Source organism: Rhincodon typus, chromosome 29 (assembly GCF_021869965.1).
Source record: "Rhincodon typus isolate 14 chromosome 29, sRhiTyp1.1, whole genome shotgun sequence".
In the NCBI taxonomy this organism is placed as follows: Eukaryota; Metazoa; Chordata; class Chondrichthyes; order Orectolobiformes; family Rhincodontidae; genus Rhincodon; species Rhincodon typus.
Window position 1 is genome coordinate 15,961,796 of NC_063360.1, and position 23,911 is coordinate 15,985,706.

Consider the following 23,911-nt stretch of genomic DNA (forward strand, 5'->3'; position numbering starts at 1 on the left):
GAGCTGTAAGGAGGGCCTGAATAGACTGGGGCTATATTCCTTGGAGCGTTGGAGGCTGAGGGGTGACCTAATAGAGGGTTATAAAATCATGAGGGGCATGGATAGGGTGAATAGACAAGGTTTTTTCTCCAGGGTAGGGGAGTCCAAAACAAGAGGGCATAGGTTTATGGTGAGAGAGGAAAGATTTAAAAGGGACCTAAGGGGCATCATTTTCTCAGAGGGTAGTGCATGTATGGAATGAGCTGCCAGAGGTGGTGGTGGAGCGTGGTACAATTGCAACATTTAAATAGCATATGAATGGGAAGTGTTTAAGAGGGATATGGGCCAAATGTTGGGACTAGATTAATTTACGATATATGGTCGGCATGGACAGGTTGGACCGAAGGGTCTGTTTCCATGCTGTATATCTCTGACTATATATTCTCTGGATATCCTAGTTAAACTTTTGTTTTAGTCAGTTAAAAACTGCAATATTAGCATTTAAAAAAAAAAGTCCTGTATCTGTATTGTAAAACAATTTTTTATATCTGGGTATAGATGATAGGCAACATCCAGGCTTATCAGTGATTTTAGTGTAGTCTACAGTTAAAATACATGATTGAAAATTGGATATTTTCAATCTACTTTTGTACATATTTTAGAAATTTATCTATGATCATTGTTTAATTTTTGCACTATATGCTTTTGATTGTTTAGTGTGAAATGAATAATCTTCATGTTTGCAAACAACTTGCTGAAGTTAGGAGTTGTGACCGATTCCTCTATTAATTACTTCTGTTCTTACAAAGCAGGACACAAGCCGAGAAAGCAGCAAATCCTCAAAACCTCACAAAGTCACGAAAGAGCACAGAGAACGACCTGTGAAAGATACTGAGAACAAGCCAACTGTAAAAGAACCAGAAAAGGAACACAGTAAATCATCCAAGGAGTCATCGCGAAAATCAGCAGAGAGCAAGACTTCAAAGGAAGAAAAGGCCACACCAAAGGCAACTTCTAAAGAACCAAAACCTGCCTTCAAGGAGTCTAAACTAGATAGCATGTCGCCCAAGGGTGGAGGTAACCTCCATCAGGAATCAAAGCCTAGTATTAAGAGGCCCTCTAACACAGATTCACTGAAGGCCAATGCCAAAAAACAAAAGAAAAGCACTTCTGAGTCATCAAAAAGTTTCCCAAGTGTCTCGCCAAGAATTTCTTCTTCTTCTTCTTCTTCTTCTTATGCTGAAAAAAAGAAATTGAATGAAAAAGAAAAGGAAAAAGTGAACGTTAAAATAGAGAAAGTTAAATCTGAAAGTAATGTGAAAGAAGTGAAGAAGGCAGTGGATTCAGATGACTGTAATTCAGAAGATGAAGTGGTGTCCAAATCTGAGGTAAAGAACCATATTTTAAAACCTAAATGTGATTGCTAAAGGGAAGTATTCCTTTGGCATTCAATACTGTGGAATAGTAGGAAATAAGATTGTAAAAATCATTATTATGAGAGTTACTGATCCTACCTGAATTACCATTCCTCCCACCACCCAGCACGTTGTCGGTGGGCCAAGAAAATTAAACCCTGTGTTTCCCTACTTGGAAGAAGGACAAACGTTTGGTATGTTTGTTGAAGCAATTTGTTTTGCAGGCTGGCTTTCACGTGAATGTGGAATCCAAATCCAACCAATAGACTGTGGAGCTGGGAAATGGAAGGAATTAGGAGGGGTGATGACAACTCCCCACCACCATGTCAGTTGTCCATAGCAGGAACCAGAGAGTTCACTTTCTATCACCCCGCATATTGTCTGCATTTGGCTGGTTCATTCTGGCAGCGTCCCAGTATATATGCTTGACCAATGTTTATTCCGTGTCCCTAGTTGCCCATGAGTGTGTTTTGGTGAGTTGGTGTAATTGTTAGATTCTTAGATACTCGGGAAATTGGAGAATACAGGGGTTGTGTAGGAAGGTGGGATTGAGGTGGATGATAAACTGTGATCTTTCCTGCTAGAGCAGGCTAAGACTATCCAAACCATTCAATTCTAGTGCAAAAATTTTAGTTCTGTTCCCCAATATTACTGAATTGACAGTTGTTTAATTGAACAATTATTTACATTTTATAGTTTTGGTAATTCTGTTAAAAGTATTAGTCTGCTAACTATTTCAGATAATGAAATCTAGCTGCAGTCTTTGGAACGATGTTGTCAAAAATGAGATTACTTTTGCAATTTGCAAGAAAAGAAAATACAACGTTGTCTAGCATGGAAGTTGTAAAATATTATTAAACTTTAAAATTCTGGTAAAAGTATATCACAGGAGGCCTTATGGCTCCATTGGGGGGCATCCCTTCTCTATGCCAGAGGATGGGGTTCAAATCCCGCACCAGGACTTAGTGACCACAGGGGAATATTTACGATGTCATTCATAGAAGTTGATTCAGCCTGCTAACCCTTCCAACACTTCAGCACTATTCCCTAAAAGGATAACGGTGCTTGCGAATATATGGAATAAACAAATATTTTTTGTTCCTGCTACTGTTCACTTGTTCTCTCATTGTTTAAGAATTTGTTTGGAAGTGTTGTGGAATACTGACGTAAAAATAATTCGAGAATCTTTTTAATCTGTTTAAAATGTAAGGGTACATGCTCAAAATAGTCCAGAGTTTGCTGTTCCTTTACTCATAATTGGATGCATTCAATATTCCTATTAAATACAGGCCCTTTTGAATTTACTTTTTAAAAATTGCAAATCATTATTAAGTGTTAAACATCCTGGATATGAGAAATGCCATCTGGTTGCTTCTAATTGAAGTGACTTCCTGTTATGGAAGTTTTCAATTGCACTGAAGTCTCTTCTGCAGACGTTCACTCCCTCCACCGCTGATACACAGTAGCAGTGATGTGTGCCATCTACCAACCTGACTTGGAAATATATCCTGTTCCATCGCTGTCACTCAGTCACAATCCTAGACCTCCCTCCCTAATTGCATTCTGGATGTGTCAACTTCCATGGACTGCAAGGATTCAAGAATTCAACTCTCCACCATTTCTCAAGGATAATTCGGAACAGGCAGCAAGTGCTGACCTAGCCAGCAAAGCCACATCCTGTGAATGTATAAAAATATATTATTTGCTTTTGGTCACTCTTGTTGGCATGGTAGCACAGAGTGAAAATGAACATTAGTTCTGACCTAATATTGAAAGCAAAATACTACAGATGCTGGAAATCTGAAATAAAGAGAAAATGCTGGAGAAACTCGGCAGATCTGGCAGAATCTGTAGAGAGGGAAACAATTAAAGTTTCAAGCTCAATGTGGCTCTTCAGAATAAGAGTCTTTGGACTCAACATTAATTCTGTTTCTCTCCATGGATGCTGCCAATCTGCTGAGATTCAGCAGCATTTTCTCCTTTTTATTTTTGGAATTCCATTCTTCTTGGACTCTGATTTAGCATCTACTATATTTCTGTCTTTGATTTCAGCAATCTCAGCCCACCTTTTTTTTTGGATGAGTGCATGCAAACTATACAGAATTAGGATGTGGTGATGTCATATGTCCTGTATAGTGTCATTTCTACCTCCATGTTCTTGCTGTTGTAAAAGACGTACCCTGGGTTGTTAGGCCACAGTGGGGAAAAAACAAAGCAAATCCAATTTAAAGAAACCAGCAGTTACATGGGTAAGGTTTGCAGAAACCTCTACATATTCTATTTTGATAAATTCATTTGACTTTTCACTGCATCAACTACTATCATTTCTGTCTTTGTGCTGTTTGCTGAGAGGCTGTCATTTTTCTTTACCATTGTCCCACCCATTCCCCAATCCGTGGACTCCCTTTTGGACTTCTTTTCTACTACTACTTGGGAGAAGAGTAGGAGCAAGTAGATGGGTTGGTCAAACGTGCTGCAGGTATGCTGCACTTAGATGTGTGCATCCCCACATCAAAAAAGCATCAGCAGAGGTGTTCCTACCCATAGTAGTCCAGGAGCAGTGAAAGAGAACAGGCAGTGAGTTAATGGTGCATGTAGCAGCCTAACCTCTGGCTAACCTGCAAGCAAACTTCACACTGTCACTGACTGTGTAATCTGCTGCCTTTTATTCTGGGAGATCATTTGAAGCTACTGGTAGAGGCACCATTAACGGTAGGCAGTCAGTATTTCTACCATATTTCAGATATCAGAGAGGCTTGGTGTTGGGGGTGGTAGGACATCCATTCATGTCATCCTGAGACACATCATTATCACTGCAATTTTTTGCAATATCTCTAGCACTGGGATCTGGCACTGTGTAGCCTCTGATCTGCAGGAAAGCAGGCCTTACAATAACAATAAGATCAGTGAAGCTTTTCTCATGTCTTTCTGTGACCTGTTACCACTGTTAAAGATACAGTAATCTGACACCTCAGATCTGGCTATCATTGGCTAAAGGGTGTGGTGTTATAACAGGCAGCCACTCTCAAATTGTTATAGGAATACAATCAAAGTTACCATCACATTGTTTTAAAATGCAGCAATTAATATCCTGTAACTCATTCCCATATTCATCCCATAATGAAACAGTCTGCAGTTTTTTTTCTGGAAATCCAATGATTGATTCAGCCTGTATTTTTGACTTCTATATTTTTAAAATGATCTTAAATCCATGGCACCATTCCAGTTGGACTCCTGTTTCTCGGTGTTGAAGTTATGTTAGTCATTCCTTTAAATGTTGATTTGCAGTCAATGTTACCATTTGTTTTCCTGATACAACATAATGCTGAGTGATAATTTGTGACTCTATCCTATTGGCAAGGTGCAGGTACATCATCAGGCTGATGGATAAGATTACATTCTACCCTAATTGGAAAATCGTTGGCCTTAAAAGTTAATGCAATATGTTAGCTACTATTAGACCTTGACTGAATTGCTCAGTCTGTTAAGTCAGCCTCTTAAATCAGTCTGTTTACCTTTTAGACAGCACCTTGCCTTGTTCCTTTTACAGCTGCCCAAACTACAGTTCCTGTAAATGCAAGTTTGCATTGGAGAGCAATGATGTAAGAAAGTAGCCTGTAAGAATAAAAATCTAAAACTGCAACCTGAGTAGTATCTGACCAGAATGTCATTTGTGGAAGCAAGTTACTTGGCTGTTTCCCTTCTGCAAATTCACATAAAAGCTCCTATAAATCACTGCTGTTCAAAGCACTTGGTCAATCTGCAGGCTTCTACCCAAATTGAGCATCCTCAGACAAATAATATCCCTCGCCCCACCAACTCCACACGCATTCAAGAAGATTTATGGATCCCCAAGATTTATATCCCTCCCTCCTTACTGAAATTTCCTCTTTAAACCACTCATTCCCTTGCTTTGCCAATGAGATTATTTTTGGCACTGGCATGTGACCACAACTACACTTGCCAACAAGTTGCCACTTAACGCTTGTCCCAGATTGGTAGCTAGCAAATGGGGCCTGTACTTGAAAATCATTTTTGCAGATTCAGAATAATGCAACTGTTCTAAACCTGTAACAGCTGTAGCAGTTCGTGGTGGCTACTTCATTTCCTTGCACAGATGCTTTTGAAGAGATATTCCTTAAACTATACATAACCTGTTGTGTCTCTTTAATGGAGAGAAATACCAAATGGTCCTTTATGGACTGTGGCTAATTACAAAAATAAGGTGTGCAATTACCTTGCACCCATCTGGTCCTCACCAGAACTTAAAAATGAACTGCGATTAATTGATATTGAGTTCAGTTTATTACCTGTCAGTAATTTTCATGACTGACTTACACTCTTTTCTCTGTTCAGTCTGTACGGACCAGTCAGTCCAACTCAAGTTCAAGTTCAGATTCAAGCTCAGATTCTGATTTTGCACCATCTCAAAACCACAGACAAGGTATGGAATCTTCTCAACATTGCTGTTTATGACGACAGTTCGCAGATATATTTTTAGTTCTCTAGTTCTGTCCTCAATTGAGCATAAATATGACCAGGTATATAGCATGAATGTAGGCGGAGTAAATTTTTTTTTGAGTACCTTCCCCATTGCCCCTCAGTGAATTTGTTTCAGTTGTTTCCTCATTGACTTGAATATTGCCTTCTAATCTTATGCATTTGTTTGTTGCTTCATCATGTTATGATGATCACTTTTCTTTCCAGCCTTCTATTGTGTTTCTAGAATTTTGTGGAAGGGTGATTGAACTTCTGTCAGTACTGATGATAAAAAGTCAAGGGTAATGAGGGAGTGCCAGGCAGAAATGTGGAGCTGAAACCACAAACCAGATCAACCATGGTCTTATTGAAAAGTGGAGCAGATTCAAAGGGAGAAATAGCCTACTCCTGCTCCTACGTACTATTTTCCTATGACGTGAAAGGACTTCACCAATTGAGGACATGGCTCGATAATATCCAAAGCAGAGAGTGAGCATTAGGACCTGGCCAGAGTGGCCTCACAGATGGCCAGACCCAGCACCATAGGGTCATAGAGATGTACAGCACGGAAACAAGCCCTTTGGTCAGTATTGCCTCCTTTGCATTCTGTGCCTTCTGTTCTTCTGTCAGCACTACCCTCCCTGTAAATCATCCCACCTATCCACATCTTTAGCTTCCAGTCCTTCATGTTATCATTTGAACACAGATGGGACCATTGCTGATGACATTTTCATCTCCTCATATCACAAATAGAAATATTGAAAATATACAGCACTGAAGAAGCTATTCTTTCCATTGTTCCTGTGCACCTCTCAGTATCTGAACATCTATTGTGCATACCCTTTAATTGTTTGCTCTCTCCAAATGCACTAGCGCACACATTTCTAGATTGAGTTCCATTTGCTACTTTTTGCCCACCTGACCAGCCTGTTGTTAACTTACTGCAGTCGACCTCTATCATCTTGACTATCAACCGATAAATTAATTTTATACGTCTTAAAAACTCCTTAATCATGCTCCCTACATTTCAGTCTAAATTTAACATGAAAAGTCAAGTCCTAGTATTGAACATTGCAGACCTTACAGTAATTCCTACTGGGAGTACAGAACTTTAACATTGCTAAAAAGGGAAATGAAAACCAACCTTTTTTTCTTGCACCCATCTGGACTGAAATTTAAGAAAACCAAGTTTAGAACGGACACAACAATTTGTAGCATGAGAAGAGTTTGCTGATTAGTTGGGCTGTGATTGGCATGGAGATTAAAAACAGGAGCTGTTACTGTCTTAGTTAACTTATTAAATCCGAACGAGGCAAGTTGATTCTGATTGGTTGGGGCATTTCCTTTGGGTTGCAGTAAGGATGGGCTGTCTCTGTAGCCTTTTTCTCAGTGGAAAAGGTGTAATGTGTGGACATATTCCTTTTTCCTCAAAAGAAAGGACCATGTAAGTGAATAAATGTAACTTTTAGTATGCATAGCTATTCCTTCTAATGCCAGTCCAAAGAGAGCTCAATCAGATTTGTCTGAAAGCATGGCAGTGAACTTCAGTGTACGGGCGAGGATGGAGATTACAAGGTATGAGACAGCAACAACAACTGGATAACTATAGAGATGCTACCCTGCTGGGCACTGAAGGATGAGGAAGCATTGTATTTCTCTCCATTCTGCAGGTTTTCTTCTTCCAGATCTGTTGTCAAATTGTTTAAATTTTTCCCCAGCACCAGCTATTGGTCTTTTAAATGAAACTGAGAAGGATGTAGTAGCACTTTCATCCTATGAAAAGGATGAAAGGCCATCTCTTGCTTGTATATTTCACTATAAACCTTGTTAGTTTCTAAAATAGAAAGCTTTTCTAAGATAAAAAGCATGCATTGCTCATGTGTCTTGATTTTGTGTCTTTAAGTCCACCTATAAGCAGCTGAGAAAAGTGAGTGTACACATCTGAGTATGGAGAAGTTTTGGCAGTGACTTTCTTGTGACTGATTTTTCAAAAGGTGAAAGTAGGTATCCATAGGAGACTGATCCTATAAATGATTTCATTTCAGGCTGATATAACTCAGTGTCTACTGGCGCCTATTACGAAAACACCAGAAGTAATGACTTTTACACTAAACCACATGGGGAGATACAGATGCCACTTGATCATCACTATAGTTGTTGATCTCTGTTCAACTTCTTTTGTCTCCAGGGCCCCTGCGGTCTATGGTAGAGGAAATCCAATCCGAAGGCTCTGATGATGACAGCAGCTCCGAGGAGGAAAGGCCTGTAAAAAACATCGCAGTTAGCAGAGATCACAGGTCGGTGAGCTTAACAGATGGGAATGTGACAGAAAGTTCAGTTGTGTTTCATCCATTGTTTGGAAGCTGTGCACTCTGGACCCAAGGTAGAAATTTTGATCACCTTTGTATACCTTGACCAAGTCTAAGCACCAATAACCCTTTTAAAAAAGGCTTCCCGAATTGTTTTACTGAATAACTTAGAGGCCCCAGATAAGATTTACTACTGGAGACTAGTCATAATCAATTAATAGTTTGTACATACTTCAGAAGAATGATAGTGTATTTTTTTTAGACTTGCCTTATCTCTTGACAGTGTTCTTGTTAAGCCCAAATCAATATAGATTCGTGGGCATTAATAGCACAGAAGGAGGCCATTTGGCCCAATTTGTCTTTGCCAGTCATAGAGATGTACAACATGGAAACAAACCCTTCAGTCCAATTTATCCATGCCAACCAGAGAGCCTAAATAAACCTAGTCCCATTTGCCAGCCTTCGGCCCATATCCATCAAACCCTTCCTGTTCATACACCCATCGAGATGTCTTTTTAATGTTGTTATTATACCAGCCTCCACCACTTCCTCTGGCAGCTCATTCCATGCTCGCACCACCTCTGTGTAACAAAAAAAAAAAAATTGCCCCTTAGGTCCTTTGTTATTCTTACCCCTCACCTTAAACCTATGCCCTCTAGTTTTGGACTCACCCACTCTGGGGAAAAGACCTTGTCTATTTACCCTGTCCATGCGCCTCACGATCTTATAAACCTGATAAGGTCATCCCTTAGCCTCCAACGCTCCAGGGAAAACAGCCCCAGCCTATTCCGGTTCTCCCTGTAGCTCAAACCTTAGAAACCTGGCAACATCCTTATAAATCTTTTCTGAACCCTTTCAAGTTTCACTACATCCTTCCTATAGTAGGGAGGCCAGAACTGCACACAGTATTCCAAAAGTGGCCTAACCAATGTCCTGTACAGCTGCAGCACGACTTCCCAACTCCTATACTCAATGCACTGACTAATAAAGGCAAGCATACCAAATACCACCTTCACTATCCTATCTACGAGTGACTCTACTTTCAAGGAACTATGAATCTGCAATCTAAAGTCTCTTTGTTCAGCAATACTCCCCAGGACTTTGCCTTTAAGTGTAAAAGTCCTGCCCTGATTTTATAGAATCCCTATAGAATTCAGCCCAACAAGTCCACACTGACCCTCCGAAGAGCATCCCACCCAGAACCATCCTCCTGCATTTCCCATGGCTAACACACCTAACCTGGACATGCCTGAACACTATGGGCAGTTTAGCAAGGCCAATTCGCTTAGCCTGAACATCTTTGGACTGTGGGAGGAAACCAGAGCACCCGGCAGAAACCTACGCCGACACAGAGAATGTGCAAACTCCACGCAGGCAGTGGCCCAAAGGTGGAACTGAACCCAGATCCCTGGCGCTGTGAGGCAGCAGTGCTAACCACTGAGCCACCGTGCCTCCCCATTTGCCTTTCCAAGATACAGCACCTCTCATTATCTAATTTAAACCCGATCTGCCACTCCTCGGCTCATTTGCCCATCTGATCAAGATCCCGTTCTACGCTGAGGTAACCTTCTTTGCTGTCCATACATCTCCAATTTTGGTGTCATGTGCAAAGTTACTCAATAAAGATCAGACCACACTAATCCCACTTGCCCCACTTTTGGCCCATAGCTTTGGAATCTATGGCAATGGCAAGTGAATACCTAGATATTGTTCTAGACTGCCACCACCCTCTGCGTAAGAATAAAACAAATTTCTTCTCAATCGTGCTTTTGCCAACTACCGCTTATCTTAAATGTTTGCCTCCTGGCTATTGACCCCTTTGTAACGGATATTGCCTTCCCATCCATCCTTTCTATGCCCCATATAATCTTATACAACTCTATTGCCCATTGCTGCTCCAAGAAAAGCAACCCCAAACAATCCAATCCTCATAGCTCAGACTTTGCAGCCTAGGCAACATCCTGGTAAATCTCCTCTGCACCCTCTCCAATGCAGTCACATCCTTTGTCTTATGTGACCAGAATTGCATTATTGTTGTGGCCTAACCAGCTATTTATACAGTATCAGGATAGCTTCCTTTCTTTTACAGTAAAGTAAATATCCTACATGCCAAATTAAACACCTGTTCTACTCTTTTTTTTTTTTATTAATTCTAACTTTTATGCCCCTTGACATCCAGGGTTCTTGTTCCCGCTCTATCTTTACAAGAACATATTTGCCCTGTGCTCCTGCTATTTCCTCCTTGAATAACTTTCACTGCTCTGACACAGTTTTATCTGCAAATAGCTGCTCCCCATCCACTTGGTCAAATTAAATCTGAGTAAAATCAGCCTTTCCTCAGTTTAGAACTTTTTGTTCCAGCCCCATTCTTATATTTGGGATAGTTGTGGAAAATGATGAGTGAGGTCACTATCTCCAAAATACTCCCCTACTTTGTTTCCTCTGCCTCCACGTTCACTCCTTTATATTTGAGCTTGTAATTCCATCTCAGCTTCTCTCCCTACTGAACTACTTATTAGGATTCCATCCCCCTGCCAGTGTAGTTTAAATCCACCCTAACACCAGTAGCAAACTACTATGGGAGGATGCGGGACCTGTTTGTGCCCAGCCTGTACAAGTTCCAGCCTCCTTGGCTCCAATCCCAATGCCTCAGGAATCTGAAGCTCTCCTCCTTTTTCATCTCTGCAGCATTCAACTGCTGTATTCTTCTATTTCTATTGTTGTGTGTGCCACTAGCAGTAATCTAGAGATTACTACCTTTTGAAGTCCTGCTTTTGAACTTTTTACTTTTGTTATTTATTCATGGGATGTGTGCATTCAGAGGACAGTTAAGAGTAAATCACATTTAATGGGGAACTGCAGTCATGTGTAGATTAGACCAAGTGAGAGTGGCAGTTTTCCTTTCCTAAAGGGCACTAGTTAACCCAAATGGTTTTTGCAACAATTGTTGTCATAATGCGAGCTTTTTCTTCCAGAATTTTAAAAATTGAATTCATATTTCACCATGTGATTCAAACCCATGTCCCCAGAATGTTAGATAACAAGGTGTAGAGCTGGATGAACACAGCAGGCCAAGCAGCATCAGAGGAGCAGGAAGGCTGACGTTTCAGGCCTAGACCCTTCTTTGTTAGTCACGTTACCACCATGCACTGCCTCCTTTAACTCCCTACAGCTTGCCTGCAAGACCTAATTTCTCTATCTTCTTGTATCATTGGTCCCAACATGGACTGTGACCTCTGGCTGTTCACCCTACCCCTTTCAGAATGTCCAGCAGCAGTTCTGTGATATCCTTGATCCTGGCATCTGGGAGGCAACATACCATCCTGGAGTCATGTCCACAGCTGCAGAAGCACCTGTCTACTCCCTTTACTGACAAACTCTGACCACCATTGCCCTTCCACACTTCTTCCTTTCTCCCTCTCCCTCCTGCCCCTCCCCCTTCCCCAGAGTAACTGAACAACTTACTGCCCTGGCCTCAGCTCTGCCACTCCTTCACATGAAACTGTTTTCTCACCATTTTTGAAGGCCGAGAAATGGTTTACAAGTGAGGTCCACTCGGTTGGGGCGATTCTCCCAAGATCCGTCTGGTCCCTTCCATCTGCCTGGCAGTCACCTATTCCTTTCCTGTCTGCAGTTCCTTCAGCTGCGGGGTGACAACTCCTTGAGATGTCCTCTCCATGTATCTGTCAGTCTCACGCACACACACACGCACGCACTATAGTGTCCTCAGCTGCTGCACAAACTCCAAAACCCAAAGTTTGCGATACTCCAGCTGCGGGCATTTCCCATAAATGGGCTTCCAGCAGCATCTAGGATTTCCCACATCTGGCAGGACAGGTCAGAGCTCCTGAGATGTGCCTTAATGCAATAGAATATGGAGCTCTAATTTTATTTTACCTGTACTCCCACTGGAGTATAAACAAGAAAAATCTTCCTTGTATGTCAGCCAGCAACCAGAAGCGCTTAACTCTCAAGTGAAAACACTTAGGTTGGAAATTTTAAAATATTAATTATCTTTGTAAAGTTTAAGTTGTATTTGACCACAATCGATATCCAGTCAGGAGACACAGAGAAAAACCCACTGATTCTTGTGATATCACTCTTTAATTTTGTTGAAGCAGTTCAACCACTGTCTGTTTGCTTTTGAGACACCTCTGCTCATGCTGTCCTTATTTAATCCTGCTCCCTCCTGTCTTTAGTCTGCTGCCGTTCTGTCTGTTTGCGTCTTATCTCTCTTGTTCCTCTCTACTTCTTGATTTATCTTTTAATTTTTTTTGCAATACTTGTTCCCTCTCCTACAGATAATTTGCCCATGTTCATAATTGTATTAGCAAGATATTTAATTTGGTAGAAAACTCAACCTGTACCAATACATCATTTGGATAATGTGGCCCTAGTTGTGGCTGTTGTTGTATGCTGCATACACATGCAATGCTTCCTGACTGTGATATAACCTCCAAATTGATCACCTCTGTGATACAAAGGGTAATGCATTGGGAATAGACTTGAAAATCTAGGCTTGGCATTTTCTATTATTCCAAAACAAGATTCCTGTTCCATTAAAGGAGGGAACAATAATTAGTTTTTTTTTGCTAGTTCACCAGTCTGTCAAACATTACAGTGTACTGTAGTATAAATTTAATACTTTCGATCAATTTTATTCTTGGTTGTATAAGAGAATGCACAAAATAAACAGCACTTTGGCAACTATTTTTATTTAAAAGATTGTATAACTAAAATACTAGCTAATATTTTTCATCTAATGACTTTGCAGGAATTCATGTAATTTCTCAGCTCTCCAGGGCTATCATAAAAACAGAATTAGGCCCTTCAGCCCTTCAAGCTTGCACTAACATTTAATTAGATCATTGTTGATGTATGCTTCAATTCTATTTATTCGTCATAGCTCCATTCTTTGGTACCCTTGCCGAACAAAAATGTATCAGCTTCAGCCTTGAAATCTCCAATTATCCCAAAATCCACGGTCTGTTGATAGAAAAAATGTCCTATATTTATGCACAAAAACAAAGTTGCTGGAAAAGCTCAGCAGGTCTGGCAGCATCTGTGAAGGGGGAAAACAAGAGTTAACGTTTCGGGTCCGGTGACCCTTCCTCAGACAGCACAAACGCACAAGGACACTCTTGCTCCTATAGTAAAGAGATGAGCCATACTGAATTTTGTGATAAATACCCCACCCAATATTTTGAATAATTTGCAGACACTGAAAAAGAATGTCACCGGACCCAAAGCGTTAACTCTGTTTTTTCCTTCATAGATGCTGCCAGACCAGCTGAGCTTTTCCAGAAACTTTGTTTTTGTTCCTGATTTACAACCTTCTCAGTTCTTTCGGTTTTTATCCTATATTTATGCTATCACTCATGCAAAACAAATCTTTTCATTTTCCCTCTTGAATGACCCAGCTCTAATTTGATAACTCTATGGTCCCTTGTTTTTGAGCTTTTCCAGCAATGCAACTGTTTCTCTGTATTTACAATTAAATCTTTTCAAAATCTTAACCATTGAACTCAGATTCGATCAGCATGACTGTGTAGGTCTGTTATTTAGAGTGTCTTATTTTAGTTTCTGTCTAATCCTTAGCACTGTGGTTCCATCCATTGAGGAACAGATACTCGTGATTTGCTTAACCCAATAGATGTTGTGTCCTTCTGAATTCCACCTGTAAGAATAATTGTGATTTCAAATCTGATTCAAAAATTCATTCTTGATACTGACACTAAATCCTAGAACTCGCTGTTTAAACTCTAAAACTTTATTTTGTAATCTTGACACAAAAAGGTGACTGTGGTATGGACACTCTTGCTCCTATGGTAAAGAGATGAGCCATACTGAATTTTGTGATATATACCCCACTCAATATTTTGAATAATTTGTAAACACTGAGAAAGATTTTCTCTAGAGTAGTGCAACAGGAGCACTAAATCCAATGCAGGTTCAGTGTTTAAAGGTCTGTAGCTCACCAAAAAGGAGCAAGTTGTGATTGTGGCCGTAAAGTGGAGTAATTATTCTTGATGGTACATTGGAGGTTGATGAAGAATGGTGGTTCTTTTGATGCTTGTAAGGTTGGAAGTCCAGCTTTGGAAGATGCGCCAAAACAATCTTATTTGGGATTCAATGTCCCTCTGTAGTAAAAGCAAACCGCTTTAAACCACTTGATAGTAGAAAGCCATGCAGAGGCTTCGGGGTTGATGGCAATATATGCTCCCGCTATATTAGTGAGGAGCTTTCAGGATTCGTCTAGTGAGGGATCAGACTTGTACTTTACAGCAACTGTCCTCCTCAGAAAAGTGGAGGAATAATATCTTTAGAGTTTAAAATGCCAATAAGATAATTTCAGAATCCGTTCAGTGCTCCCTGATGCATAGGTAGTATGTTAAAGTATTAATAATGGTGGTGAGGGGTGCTTTTCTTCCTGACTTAACCTGGATGTGTAGATCTGACACTAGGCATTTTGATTTTTCTGCTTAGTTCTATATAACCTCTGAAGTCCATCAATTCTACATAATCAGCTGGACATGTGGCAGGGAGGATGCCAGAAAAATGTGAATGTCTATTGCATGACTTGAGTTGGTTAACTTCACTGGTACTACTGCATATAATTAAAGGGAGTGGAGACTGCCCAAATGTTTGCTTGCTAAGCATGCATCTGAGCACTCTGAATTAGTTAAGCATAGAATGGTATTATGAGGAGAGAGTTCCTGACTCCACCTTCTACATGCTGATTGGCTTCTGTGGATAAAACATCCTGCTGACCAAATGAAAGTGATGAAAATTTGGAATAGACGGAGGATGAAGAGAACAATTAGAATAAGCAGTCACCGGAGGGTTTGACACTCGTTGAACCTTATCAATGTCTGCAGTGTTTTCTTTGAGCTGTGCATGTCCTTCATAATATTGTATCTGAAAAACTTGGCCTCTGCCAGTGGAATAGCCCTTTCATCCAGTTTTGGAACGTTTGCTCAAGTGGTGAGCAATGTTTCCTGTAAGCTGTACATCCATACAGCATCTGAGAAACCCCCGTATACTGCATCATCTTCCACCATAAGATTTCTAGTCTGGTTTAAAAATACTGTGCACACAACTCAGAAGTCCGTGTAGGAACAGCAAAAATTCAAGGGAACATTGGTGATGAGCTGAAATTCTATCATGGTCCTTGAGCTCACAGTCTTCTGACTCAGAGATGAAAGTGCTGTTGATTGAAGCAAACTGACACATAAATAAGCTGATATGACAAGCAGGAAATATATTTCATGTGATGGAAGATAGAGTGAGTAATTTCTGATCCAATCAAAATGACGTAGATGATGCGTATCATCTAAAGCAAAGGGACTTAACAGAAGTGAAAAGTAGATTCGGACATTTCATTTGGTCTTATGAAGGCAGCTTGTTGAGAAATTCATAAATGGATGATTTGCCAAAATAGTCAAGAACAAAGTTTCAGAAGTGAATACAACAGGATGATCCAGCTGCCATTGTTCTCATTTGTGGTTTAATTCTTCTGTAGTGGAATACACTTTTCTTTTTAAAAATCTTCTCTCATCTGAAATATTGCTAATGACATTTCTTCCTCTAGGGTATTAATGAGGTAATCTGGTGCAGGGGACAGTCTAGATGATCTAGTATATCAGGATTTTGACTCCGAGTACACTAATACTAGCAATATGGGTTTCTCTCTCAAGACTGATCAGTTATAATGTGTTCTTTTTTGTTTCAGATTGAGTTTAAGTGATGACAGTGGAAGTGAAAGTAGTGAGAACTCCAATGTCAACACCCTGGACCAGCCTCAGAAACACATAGCTGCTAATAACAAGGTACTTCTCAAGACTTCGACTTTCTGTGCTACATTATAGATGTTTATGAACATAGCTTTGGTTAAATTGTAGCTTGTTGACAAATGCGTGCAGGTAAATTGCTAAAGCATTCAAGAGCAAAGACTCAGAAGTTCTCACATTACCCAAGTGCCAGTGTTCCCTTTCTAGTGTTTTAATCTTTTTAACCCAGGAATAAGATATTTTATGACACATGAACATACTATGTACAAGTTTATTAGTGACATAAAGGCAGTTTCACAAACACAGTAAACAAAATAATAAATAACAATGATATTAATAGGTTAAGTGAATGAGCAAAACTGTGGCTAATGGATTTTAATGTAAATAAGTGATAGGTCCATCACTTTGGAACAAAAACATTTTGGACACCAACAATTTCTAAATAATGAAAAGCTTAAAACACTGGTAGGCCAGAAAGCTTTTGGAGTCCAAATACAGATGAAAATATCATGAGCAGTTACAAGAAATAATCATAAATCTACTGGAGTGCTGGTCTCTTTAATATTTTAAAGATAATTTTCAGTTTTCAGAGGATTAAATTTGTACAAGTAAGATCATTAAAATGCTGGGCTTCAGGGATTGCTAGAACACCTTAAGAAATGGCAGTTCAAAGGTTGATCTGTGCTTATTTATTAAGGTCAGAGTAGAAAAACCAGTAAACAACAGCTATGTTTATATAGCTAGGGAACTGCAGAATTTGCATTTGAGCAGATTTGCCCTGACTTCATCAGAATTTGAATTACATTTGCTGACCTCAGGGTTAACAGCTTTGGGTTTGAGCTTAAAGTTTAATTAATGTTGATGTCCATTAGCCATCTCAGCTAGCCTCCTGCTAAAAAGATGAGTGTTCTGAAAGAGTGGGTTGAAATCCTGATAAGTTGTGGAATTTTTCCAGACGGTCTCTTCAGTTGGAGCAGCAGTCACCTACATTGGGGGTACACCCTGAGTTCAGCAGGCAGGGAAAGAGAGTGTATGATGAGAGCTGAAAGGTAGCTGTAGACTAGAAGCTAAAAGGGCTGTCAGGAATCAATGTTATTTCTCAGGTGGAGGCTCTCAGCCAGTGTGCAGTGAATCCCATGCTTGAGTTGGAGTGTCCCAATCATGAGGTACTTAAGAAGTCCAGGAAAGCTCACTTATCTGGTGGCTAATGGGAAGGTTCCAGGAAAGCTCACACCTCAGAGGGCAACAGCAGAACTGAATTCCTGAAAACTGTTGCATTTTAATTTGGTCCCAGGACCGGAAGGAATGATCAAGGGCGTAATGAGTGACCAAAGACTTTCTGAAAGGAAATCAAACTAAAAGCAGGTTCAGTTGACAATTACAATTTTAAAGTATGTGTGATCACATTTATTGCTTTTCTCAGTGTTATATATATAAATTGATAATCTAAGATACTGTTTAGATAGTAACGTTTTCTTTATTTGCCTCTCGTACAGTAAAATAATTTGCTTAAACATGGAATCTTGTTATTTTATTCTTTCAGTAGATAACAGGAATTTCAACTTTATGTTCAACAGATTCTAACAGTATTATAACACTCATATTTCAAAGTTTAGAATACAGGAGGTAGAAGTCATCGACTACATGTGGAGTATTGTAGACTGTTCTTAGGCACCATGCCATTTGAGACAGTGCAATATAGATTTACCAGGGTGAAACCTGGATTCCAAAGCTTAAATTACAAAGAGAGATCATGCAAATATAGCGTTCTATTCCCTAGAATTTAAACAGGTAAGGAGTGATTTGATCAAACTTTTCAAAACATTTAAGGGCAACAGCCAGGGTAGATTGAAAGAGTATATGTCCAGTGTTTGAGACATAGTCAAAATTAGAGCTAAACCATATCCTGTTAGATATTAGGTAAGCATTGGTCTTACTGAATGGCAGAACAGACTGGAGGGCTTAAATTTCTATGATTCTCTGTTTCTAGGTAGATTTATATTTTGAAGTAATCATTTAATCTATGGGGAAAAAGTACCACTTTTAATCAGTGCACTGAGCCCTCGTTAATATAAACCAGTAGTGTGTGCCAGTACTCTTACAAAGATAGTCAGATTGCTTCAGACAGTTTCAAGCTAAGTGAGGACCAGCCACTTTGTTTGAGAAATTGAGAACCAAAAGCTTCCTTTAATAACTCTCTCACACCCCCAAGCAGCTAAGTGGCTTTTCTGAGTGAGCTATGTATCAGGCAGGAAATGTCTTAAGCTGATTCGTTTTCTAAGTATGGAATTAATGTATTTATATAACATATCAAATTCACTGAGACTTTGAATCACATCTGCATATCCATGCTTTAACCATTAGATGGAGCTTCCCAAGCTGCCTGACAGGATGGTGGAAGCAGATAAAACGTTACCTTCCAAAGGGATCTAAAGTAGAGGGGTATAGGAAAGAATAAAGGAGTGGACTAATTGGAGAGCTCTTTCAAAGAATCATCACAGGCACATTGTGCAGACTGATTTTGGTCTGTATTGCTAGTCTGGCGTCCTGTGATAATATTATTGAAATATAAAAGCAATGCATGGTTTAAAGAGGAGACTGAATTACATTTTTGTACTGTTCTGTAATTAGCTCCCTCCCTTAAATCCATTTTAACTGAAGACTGCGCTTGGTTTTAACTCCCTATAAACAATATTATTGGGAATAACTACCATGCTAACAATCTTGTATATGGTACACGCATGAGATGGTTTCCCTATTCTACAACACCAACCATTTCAAAAGTATAATTATCCATGAGGCATTGTATTTTCCTTGATCAGGGCCAGTTAATTCTGCAGGGAACTATCCAACAGTATCTATGTTCTTCATTAGTTGTCTTTTACCGCTAGGACACTCTTTACTATGGGGTAAATCATTAATTAATTGCGTGTGAAAGGTGTTATGTCAAAGTGATGTCAGATCTCCTGGAACTGGAGCCGAAGCCCTCCAGTCTGTTCTGATGTACTGTAAGGTTGGGTTTGCATGACATTTCATCATGCGTCATAAACAGTTATGTTTAATAAAAACCTGTTAATGTTCACTCACAAGACTGTAGCCTGCACCTTTCTGCAATTGCAGCACCTGAAATATTAAAAGGAAATGAAAATGACTAATTGTCAGAACAAATTTTGAAGTGACTTTTAAAGAGCCAAGCAATCATGAAACACCTGTCAGATGCAGAGAGGGAGAACAATTGGATCTCCAATGTGCAGGCCGGATCCGTCTTCGTTATAGGGGATAGAGAAAAAGTCAGAAGGTTGAAGGCAAAGAGGAACTTGGTGAAATTGTAATCACTGGGGAAGTTATACCGAGCAAACCAATGGAGCTGCAGGTTGATAGGTCGCTAGCTCATGGTGGACATCATCCTCGGATCTTAAAAGAAGTGGCTAATAGGATAGTAGATGTATTGGTGTTAATTTTCCAAAATTTGTTTGGGAGTTTGGAAGGTTCTAGCAGACTGGAAGGTAACAAAATAAACGCTCCAAGAAGCAAGGGAGGCAAGAAACAGGAAATTTTGGATCAGTTAGTTTGATGTGTGTCATTCACTAAGAAGATTATAACTGGGCACTTGGGAAAAACTCTTGGGAAGAATCAGCATAATTTTGTGAAAGGGAAATTCTGTTTAACCAATTTATGGAATTCTTTGAAGGAGTAGCATGAATTTTAGATAAAGAGGAATTAATTGATGTACTGGACTTGGTTTTCCAGAAGGTATTTCAAAAATTTCCACATAAAAGGCTATTGCATAGAGTAGGAGATCATGCTGTAGAGGGTAACATACTATCATGGATAAAAGATTGACTGGCTGGTAGAAAACTGAGAGAATGCACAACCTGGTTCCTTATCAGAACAGCAGGATATGACGAGTGGAGTTCTGCAGAGGGTCTGTGCTGGGTACATAACTTTATACTATTTATATAAATTACTGAGATGGAAATAAAAGCATGATGGCTTAAAAAAAATGTTATTTAAATAGAGAACGACTGCAGAACTCTTAGGTGTACTTGATCTAGTGCACGAGCCACAAAACGTACACGTGCAGGTTCAGTGGTAGTTAAGAAAGCTAATGGAATGTTATCCTTTATTCAGAGAGCGTTTGAACATAAAAGTAATAAGTTTATGTTTCAATTATACAAGGTAGTGGTGAGACACACCTCAAATGCTGTGTAATTTTGGTCTACTTATTTAAGGAAGTATACAGATTGTTAGAGGTAGTTCAGAGGTAGTTTGCTGTATTGTTACCTGTAATGAGAGGGTTGTCTTATGAGGAAAGGTTAGACAGACTGGGCTTGTTTTCAGTGCAGTTTAGAAGAGTGAGGTTGATTTGATTGATGTTTCTAAGATTCTGAATGGTGATGCCAAGGTGGACGTTGAAAGGATGTTTTCTATTGCAGGTGAGTCCAGTACTGGGGTGGTGGGGGGGGGAGGTGGTCACTGTTTTAAATTAAGTGTGACCTTATTAGGTCAGAGTTGAGGGGGATTTTTTTTAAATCAGGGCAGATTGAAATATGGTACTTAAGCACAGCAGCCATGATCTTGTTGAATGGCAGAGCAGGCCTGGAGGGCAAAATGGCCTACTTGCTTAAACAGTTCTCTAACATCTGGCTGAATCTTCCATTATGATTGTTGAGATGGAAATAAAGGAATATTAGCTTAAATCCTAAAAATGATGGAGGATAAGTATCACATAATATAGGACCAAAGGACCATCGGAACAGGAGCAGGCCATTCGGCCCATCAAGCCTGCTTCGCCATTCAATAGGATTATGCCTGATCTGACATTCCTCATATCCACTTTCCTGCATTTTCCCCATAACCCTTGATTCCTCAACTGATCAAGAATCTAGCTATCTCCACCTCCAATCTACATAAGGATTCTGCCCCCCACAGCTGTGCGTGCAAGGAGTTCCAAAGACACTCAGTCATCTGAGAGAGAAAAAAAAAAATTCCTCCTTATCTCAGTCTTAAATTGGCACCCCTTTATTCTGAGACTATGCACCCTGATGTTATACTCTCCCATGAGGGGAAACATCCTCTCAGCATTTAACCTGTTAAGCCCTTTGAGAATCCTGTAAGTTGCAATGAGATTGTGTCTCATTCTTTTAAACTCCAGCGAGTAATGTCCCAACCTGTTTAGCTTTTGGTCATAAGACAGTCCCTCCATAATAAGAATCATCCTCATTAACCTTTTCTGAACTGCCTCAAGTGAAATTATATTTTTCCTTAAGGGGACCAAAACTGCTCATAGCACTCTGGATTTGGTCTCACCAGCAACTTGTTCATTTGCAGTAAGATTTCTTTACTCTTATTCATACATGGGATGTGGGTGTTGTTTATTGCTCATCCCTAGTTGCCTTTGAGAAGGTGTTGGTGTGCTGTCTTCTTGAAGTGCTGCTGTTCATGTGCTGTAGATAGACTCTCAATGCCGTCAGAAGGGGAATTCCATCTCATAATGGAATCACGTCAGCTGAGGACGAAACTGGATTGTGAAGTGATTCACATTTTTAGCATGTATATGACATGCTTTTCTTTGATATCCATTGGTCTTTCTTGCTGGCTCATTTCCATTATGAGCTTTTCTACCTTGGACTTGGAAGGTTGTGAACCTAAGCTTCACTTGATAGCCACGCTGATGGAATGCTGAACTGGTGTGAGTGGTGAGTTTCGATGAGGCTTTAAACCAAGGGCCAAATCAGACATCATTCTGACACACGCAAGTCTGCAGCACTACTGAAAGAAGTACAAGGATTTGTTTTGATTTCCGGGCGAGCAGTCTTCAACAAAACAACAAAAACCCGAATATTGACCAGCTGGCCTCATCGCTGTTAGTGAGGTGGTGATGTAGTGGTATAGTCACTGCACGAGTAATCCAGAGCCCCAGGTCCATGTTCTGGGAACATGGGTTGAATCCCAACATTTGAATTCAGTAAAAATCTGGAACAAAAAGCTAGCCTAATGTCAATTTATTGATTGTTTAAGAAAAATCCTACCTGGGTCATTAATATCCTTTAGGGGGTGAATACTCCAACCCCTTTGAAATAAGAGCCAACATTCTATTAGCCTTCCTGATTGCCTGCTGCACCTGTATGCTAGCTGTTTGTGTTTTGTGCACAAGTGCCCCCAAGTCCCTTTGTCTTGCAGCTTTCTGCAGCTTTTCCCTATTTAAATAATACTCTGTTCTTTTGTTCTCCCTTCCAAAATAAACAAGTTCTCATTTTCCTACATTATGTTCCATTTGCTGGTCTTTTGCTGCTAATTTAATCTGTCAATATCTTTCTATAAATTGTTTCTATCCCTTTGAAGTGGCAAGAAATCAACAGCGCTTACCAGTAGAGATACTCATCTTGACAGCCAATGTTAGAGGAATGGATTTAGCATAGAACTTCCCTGCTCCATTTTTCTTAATTAGCTAGGCATCCCATGAACTGAAAGTACATTGTTGTGATGGAACCACTGGATAGGGGCTGACAGAGGTCAGGCACGTCTGTGTAAAAGAGGAGGAATCAGCATAGGGCAGTCTTGTATCCCTTGAAGGCTGCTGAGGAGAAGCAGAGCTTAATAAACCAAGGTAGATCAGTTCTTAACTTGCAATTGCTTGGTACTTACAGGATTAGGTGAATCCCTACAGCGTGGGGACAGGCCAATCGGCGCAACAAGTTCACACCGCCCCTCCGAAGAGGAGCATTCCACGCAGACCCATTCCCCTACCCTTTCCCCTGTAATCCTGCTTTTCCCATGGCTAATACACCTAATTTATGCACCCCTGGACACTACAGGCAATTTAGCATGGCCAATCCACCTAACCTGCACATCTTTGGACTGTGGGAGGAAACCAGAGCACCTGGTGGAAGCCCATGCAGACTTCACACAGACAGTGGAATTGAACCCAGGTCCCTGGCGCTGTGAGGCAGCAGTGCTAACCACTGAGCCACTGTGATGCTCCCAAGCTGAAGCCATAGTCAGATCCACCATGATCTTGTTAAAAGATGGAGTAGGTCCAAGGGACTGATTGGCCTACTTCTGCTTCAACAGTCTATTTTTTTATATATCCCTTGAGCCAGTTGCCCTATTTGCTCTTAAATAGCAGTTATTATGGTGGGCTGAAATAAAATGAAATATCTTTAAATTGAGGATCCAATGAAGATTATCAGTTTTGTTTTTCTTTATTCAATCATGGGATGAGGGTGTTGCTGGCTAGGCCAGCATTTATTGCCCATCCCTAATTGCCCAGAAGGCAGTTATGAGTCAGCCACATCGCTATGGATCTGGAGCCACATGTAGGCTAGACCAGGTAAGGATGGCTGACCTTCCCTAAAGGACATTAGGGGACCAAATGAGTTTTTCCTGACAAGTGGCAATTGATTCACGGTCATCATTGGACTCTTAATTTCAGATATTTATTGAATTCAAATTCCACCATCTGCCATGGCGGGATTCGAACCCAAGTCCCCAGAATATTACCTGGGTCTCTTTAACAGTCCAGTGATGTTACCACTAGGCCGTTGCCTCCCCTTTATGTTAAAATACAAATATGTTTGAAATAAGTAATTGAATGTTGTTCTGTAAATAGGTGCCTTAGAAAAAGAATCTGTATAAAACAGCTAATTGACTACTGAATATTTATATTCATCCCTATTACAGACATCTGGCAGAAAAAGCCCTGAAAACTGTGAAAAACCTGAAAAGCTATGTAAAAAAGGATTGCAAGACAAGGTAAACAATTTTGAAGGAATTACATCAGTGCATAAATAATGAGTCATAACCTTCTTCTGTAACTTTGTGTAACATTTTTTTCCTTATCTTTTCGCCCTATTTTCCATACTTGATTGCAGATGCTTTTTACTAATATTTACTACCATCAATGTGAATTTGTTATATCCATACCAAGAATGGACAC

At 40.1% G+C, this 23,911-nt stretch overlaps 1 protein-coding gene across 1 annotated transcript in view; it reads left to right on the forward strand.

Annotated features, from left to right (window-relative positions):
- The window catches only part of mllt1a (MLLT1 super elongation complex subunit a), an 80,864-nt gene extending 57,188 nt beyond the window's left edge, over window positions 1-23,676 (forward strand). Inside the window, exons 6-10 of the mRNA XM_048613990.1 lie at window positions 792-1,367; window positions 5,751-5,838; window positions 8,062-8,256; window positions 15,915-16,011; window positions 23,656-23,676. Coding sequence (XP_048469947.1) covers window positions 792-1,367; window positions 5,751-5,838; window positions 8,062-8,256; window positions 15,915-15,919 — 864 coding nt within the window. The 3' untranslated portion in view covers window positions 15,920-16,011; window positions 23,656-23,676. The remainder of the gene's footprint in view (window positions 1-791; window positions 1,368-5,750; window positions 5,839-8,061; window positions 8,257-15,914; window positions 16,012-23,655) is intronic.
- Window positions 23,677-23,911: the final 235 nt, after the last annotated feature.